Source organism: Rhea pennata, unplaced genomic scaffold (genome assembly GCF_028389875.1).
Source record: "Rhea pennata isolate bPtePen1 unplaced genomic scaffold, bPtePen1.pri scaffold_32, whole genome shotgun sequence".
In the NCBI taxonomy this organism is placed as follows: domain Eukaryota; kingdom Metazoa; phylum Chordata; class Aves; order Rheiformes; family Rheidae; genus Rhea; species Rhea pennata.
In genome coordinates this window covers 4,006,025-4,011,119 of record NW_026907679.1, presented here as the reverse complement: position 1 = coordinate 4,011,119, position 5,095 = coordinate 4,006,025, and the positions used below count along the sequence as shown (strand labels likewise).

The 5,095-nt window shown below is 53.9% G+C and overlaps 1 protein-coding gene across 1 annotated transcript; it reads right to left on the bottom strand.

Moving 5' to 3' along the window:
* Positions 1–1,693: 1,693 nt before the first annotated feature.
* On the bottom strand, positions 1,694–3,552 carry LOC134154596 (olfactory receptor 14A16-like). Its single transcript, XM_062601272.1, has 2 exons — positions 2,648–3,552; positions 1,694–1,754 (listed from the first exon to the last, which is right to left on the bottom strand). The coding sequence occupies exons 1-2, from the start codon at positions 3,550–3,552 to the stop codon at positions 1,694–1,696; spliced, it is 966 nt and encodes a 321-aa protein (XP_062457256.1).
* Between the last annotated feature and the right edge of the window lie 1,543 nt (positions 3,553–5,095).

Genomic DNA, 5,095 nt, shown 5'->3' with positions numbered 1-5,095 from the left:
ATGTAGGAAAGTTCTGATTTTCCGAGCATCCTGAGCAGTGCTGGGAGTGGTTGGCAGAGGCACCATTTAGTGCACTCAGCCTCTCTACTAAACCTGGCACTCAGCCTCCTCACAGGCTGGCAGGAGTTTTATGGGGCCTTGCACATGCACCACTGTCTTCTTGTGTGCATACCACGAGGTTCAGCAGCTAGCTGCTAGCTGGACAAGACATCTTCTTGGGCATGCCTGGTCTCTGTTCCAGAGACTCAACTGGATATGTGCAGGCCCAGAGATGGGAGCCAAGAACACATGCAGATCATCCAGTGTGTTCGTGGCAGTGAGACCCAGAGTATATTTTATAGTACCTCACCACCTGGCCTGTACTGCTTGACCACCTCACCTAGCCCTGCCTAGCCCAGATTGTACCCAACACGGGTTTTAGCAGATAGCATGCTGTGGGATCTTCCGAGGTCTCATGCAGAAGACAGACCATGCAAGGCTGGCCTTTTCCCCTCCATCGGGATATGGAGACATGCAAAAGGATGGAGCTGGCCATGGACCACCTCATGGCTGGGATACGCTGCCAGTGCTGGAAGGGCTGGTCTGGGGTGATGACCGTGGGGCTGCTTCCACACTGTGTGCATATGTAGTGAGAGCACCTTTGGGAAATCTGGTGAGGAGTCAGTCTGGCAGAGTGCGTGACTGCAGCCACAAAGCATGTTCCCTGCACACCGAGCAAACTCCTGTCAGGGTCAGATATTCCCTTTGGTCAACAATGTCTGGCTGCTTCTCAGCCAGTAGCTGCTCAAGCTTAGCACAGCTGAAATAGTTCTAGTAGACTTAATGGGCCCTTAGGATACAAGTCAAGTCCCACCTGGGCATCAACCTCTGCCTGCAGCAGGCTTCCATCAGCAACCCCCAATGCCAGGCAGTTTCTGGGGATCCTCAAGCAGTTTGGAGTGCAATTCTTCCATTAAATCTATCCTGATTATCTCCTCACAAACCTTGAGTGTTTCTCTATGCTGATATTCGACACTCCCTTTCCCACCTTGCAATCACAGCATGCAGCACAGGGAAGAACCTGAGCTCTTCTCCTCTGCACTTGCCATGTCTTGGTGCCTTTCCCAGGACACCTGCATTTGTCCTGCAAGCACATAGCTCTGCTCCTACACCGCCATTCACATGCAGTAGCTGCCGGCTGGCATTTCTCCTCTCCTAGGCCCTGACCAGCCCAGCCTAGGCCCTCCTCAGTTTTCTGCAGCTCCCCTGTCCTCTCCCCAGTCCAACCAGCAGAGTAGCTCAGGCTGCTAGTGGCCTCACAGCAGTGCTCACCACAGGGGGCTGTGGAGCTCTGTGTGGGACAGAGAGGGGTGTCAGCCTCCACATCAGCATCTGGTCAGGCCAGCGATGGCACAAGGAAATGGAGGATAGTCACTCCATTTCCCCACTGCTCCTATGACCAGGAGATCCTTAACCCTGGCAGCCTCCAGCCCCTCTGGCCAGCCCCTCTCCCCAGGACAGCACAAGAGTCCTGGCCCCAGCGTGCCTCAAGCAGCTCCAGTGACAGAGCAGCCTGCCTCAAGCCGACAAACATAGAAACAGGTCTTCATTTATTCCTCCCCACAAACACACCCTTGTTCCTTTGGTCTCCTCCAGAGGTGTCTCTGCTTCCCAGAGAGCCTTTCCGCAGGTCAGTGTGTCTGTGCCAGCCAGGCTATCCCTTCCAGTATCGCTCCCCTGGGCTCCGAAGAGGACCCTGGGCTGGTGGTGCTCCTCTGCAGGGGGAGGGGGCAACGGAGCCCCAGGGTGACTCTGCATTGGACATGCTGCTCAGGGCAGAGTCAGTTGGACCAGCAACATTGCACCTGACAACCTCCTGCCCTCGCCAGAGTCTGTGGCTGCAGAGGATGGATGGAGCAATCACAGGGCATTTCCCATTGCTCAGCATGTGTTCAGAGGTGTCACTAGACCCAGCCCACTCCCTCACCTGAGAATGAAGAGCTCTCATTTGATGCATTCCTTGGTTTGGCCCTTTACCTGTGGTTGACTCCACTTGGCTTTAGGAGTCCTCACTCACTGCACATCCCAGGCATACATTGCCCCTGGAGATGCCCTGTGCTCTCTGGGTGGCTCCATATTTCCTTTCGAGAAGGATAGGCATCTGTCACCAGCCCTATAATATGTGTGACAGTCCCCAGCAGATACCCGTTGACCACTCACTCTGTATAGGGACCCTGGGCACTCACAAGTGAGAGCTAAATCCTCCCCTCATTCCCTCACACATCACCCAAAAGAGCTGAGACACCTTAGCCCATGGAAATCCCAGGCATGGCAACAGGGCCTTCTTGGGTGCAATTCCCTGAGCACATTCTTGGCTTCTGCTGGGGAAGAAGAGCCCAGGCTTCAGGCACAGCGGTAAGGAGATCCCCTTTATTACAGAGATGCTACTTGGGAGGCCAGGTCTGGCACAGTGACAGGAAGATTTACAGAAGGCCTCTGGGTCACACAGCGGGGATTTGTGACTCTGGAAAAGCAGCATGAATTCAAACATTTGTACATGATTATCAGACAGAACTCCCACAGCACAAGAGTTGCCTGAGACAGACTGTAAATGGCTTGTGAGGAGAGATGGGCAGCTCATTGCTGCTGAACTAGCAGCAGCTGAAACAGTTTCCTTACTGCCTCTTGGAGCTCCTTGTTCCTCATGCTGTAGATGAGCGGGTTCATGGTTTGAGGTACCACAGAATACAGAACAGTCACCACTAGATCCAGAGCTGGGGAGGAGATAGAAGGTGGCTTCAGGTAGGCAAATAGGCCAGTGCTGACAAACAGAGAGACCACGGCCAGGTGTGGGAGGCACATGGAAAAGGCTTTGTGCCGGCCCTGCTCAGAGGGGATCCTCAGCACAGAAGTGAGGATCTGCACGTAGGACAGCACAATGAAAATGAAACACCCAAACATTAAACAGGCACCAATTCCTGTAATCCCAACTTCCCTGAGGTAGGAGTCTGCGCAGGAGAGCTTGAGGATCTGGGGGATTTCACAGAAGAACTGGTCCACTGTGTTGCCTTGGCAGAGTGGTATGGAAAATGTATTAGCAGTGTGCAGCACTGCACAGAGAAACCCACTGGCCCAGGCAGCTGCTGCCATTCTGACACAAGCTCTGCTGCTCACGATTGTGCCATAGTGCAGGGGTTTGCAGATGGCAACATAGCGGTCATAGGCCATGACAGTGAGGAGAGAATACTCTGCTGAAAACAAGAAGACAACCAGGAAGACCTGGGCAGCACATCCTGAGTAGGAAATTGCCCTGGTGTTCCAGAGGGAATTGGCCATGAATTTGGAGACAGTGGTGGAGATGGAGCAGAGGTCAAGGAGGGAGAGGTTGAGGAGGAAAAAGTACATGGGGGTGTGGAGATGGTGGTCACAGGCCACAGCTGTGATGATGAGGGCGTTGCCCACAACAGCAGCCAGGTAGATGCCCAGGAAGAAGGAGAAGTGCAAGAGCTGCAGCTCTGGTGTCACTGCAAGTGTGAGGAGGAGGAAGCCGTTGAGGGAGCTGCTGTTGGACATTTGCTCGGCTTTGGTTCAGGGCACTGTCCAAGGAGGAAAAGGAACAGACAAGTCAGAACAGGCTTCTCTGAGTAAAGCCCACTGCACTCCTCATAGCACTCCCCCCACATTGCTTCTCTCCTTTACCTTGTTCAGCTTCTTTTCTGACCTGTGGTTTGTGCTTTGTGTGTAGTGCCAGGGCCTCTGCCCATGGGCCCCAGAGGAGCCAGCCCTGCTCTGTGCGGGGACACAAATGGAGGTGTCAGACTGCCCTGTGTGTTTGCTGGGGATACCTGGGGATGGGCACCATGAGCTGAGTGAAGGGAAATCCATTCTGGTGACCGGGGAGGAACATTCTCTTTTCAGCACTGAGAGAGATGAATACAGCACTCAGGGCAGCTGTGTCTGAAAGCCAAGTTTGTTGTGAGGGATTCATGTTCCCCAAACTTGCCCTCTTGAACAAGGGTGTCTGTATCTGGATCAGTTGCACCAGCTTCCATTCCAGCAAGGAAAAGACACAGTGCAGAGAAGGCAAGGGCTGACCCAACCCTTCCTAGACATCTCTGTCCCACTGAGACGGAATCTGCCCTCACACCAGTTTACCATCTTCATTCTTTCTCTGGACACTGTATTTGAGTGGGAAGTCGCTGCCTCCTTAACCCCAGAGAGCAGGAGAGCAAGAACTAAACTAACACAGAGAGGTGAAGAAACAAGGAGCAACAAGGTGATGCTCCTACCAGAGGGAAAGCAAGGAGCGAGACACAGATAAGCACTCATGAAAGCTCACGAAAGTCTTCACCCTCCTGAGCACACCACTTCCCAGATGGCAACATCGCAGGACAGTCGCTCTCGGCCCCTTTGACACACAGTGGAAATGGGCACACTGCAGGAGACATGCCCCTACCCTCTGTAGGAGTTGTGGCTGCTGAGGAGGGGGCTCATGCCCTGGACCCCCCGACCTTGAGGGTAGGGGCTCTGTAGGTGGTAGAGCAGACACAGGGGGCTTAATTAGAGGAAGCTATCTGCAATGAAGGGGAAGACAGGGAGATCTCCAAATTGTCCCCCCAACACACACACACGCACACACATTTATGCTTCCAGTTTTCTCCCATTCGCTGATCATATCTTAACCACTCAGAGCTTTTCCTCCTGGGAGCTGTCTCTCTCTCCCATGTCTTTTCCCTGCCAGCACTCTGCAAACAGTAGGTAAATGAAAGCACAGACTCAGCAGAGACCTTGTCTTTAAGGTAACCCTTGTCCCTGCCTTGACTGTCCTCTAGAAAAGGCCTGTTGGACATATTGTGGGGGTGAGCTGGAGCTGAGAGCACTCCTGACCCACGCAGCACCCTCTCAGCTGGAGAAGGAACATGCACTGCTGAGGGTCACTCCTCTCACCTGGAGCTTCTTCCCACAGCACTGTGGGGAGCCCCCTGGGCAGGCTGAGTACTGACCCTCGCAGGTGGCACAGTCTCTGCCCTGGACACACAAGACTCTGGGGTGCAGGGTCACTGTTCTGAGTCACAAACCTGGGCAGATCTGGCTGCACTCCCTGGCTTCACAGCCC

Excerpts from the sequence above, each read along its gene's own strand:
- LOC134154596 (XM_062601272.1), bottom strand. The coding sequence starts at position 3,552 with ATGTCCAACAGCAGCTCCCTCAACGGCTTCCTCCTCCTCACACTTGCA. Across the intron at positions 1,755-2,647 it reads CAAGAGGCAGTAAGGAAACT|AGGAGCACCACCAGCCCAGG; the intron begins GTTTCAGCTGCT and ends CTCCCCCTGCAG.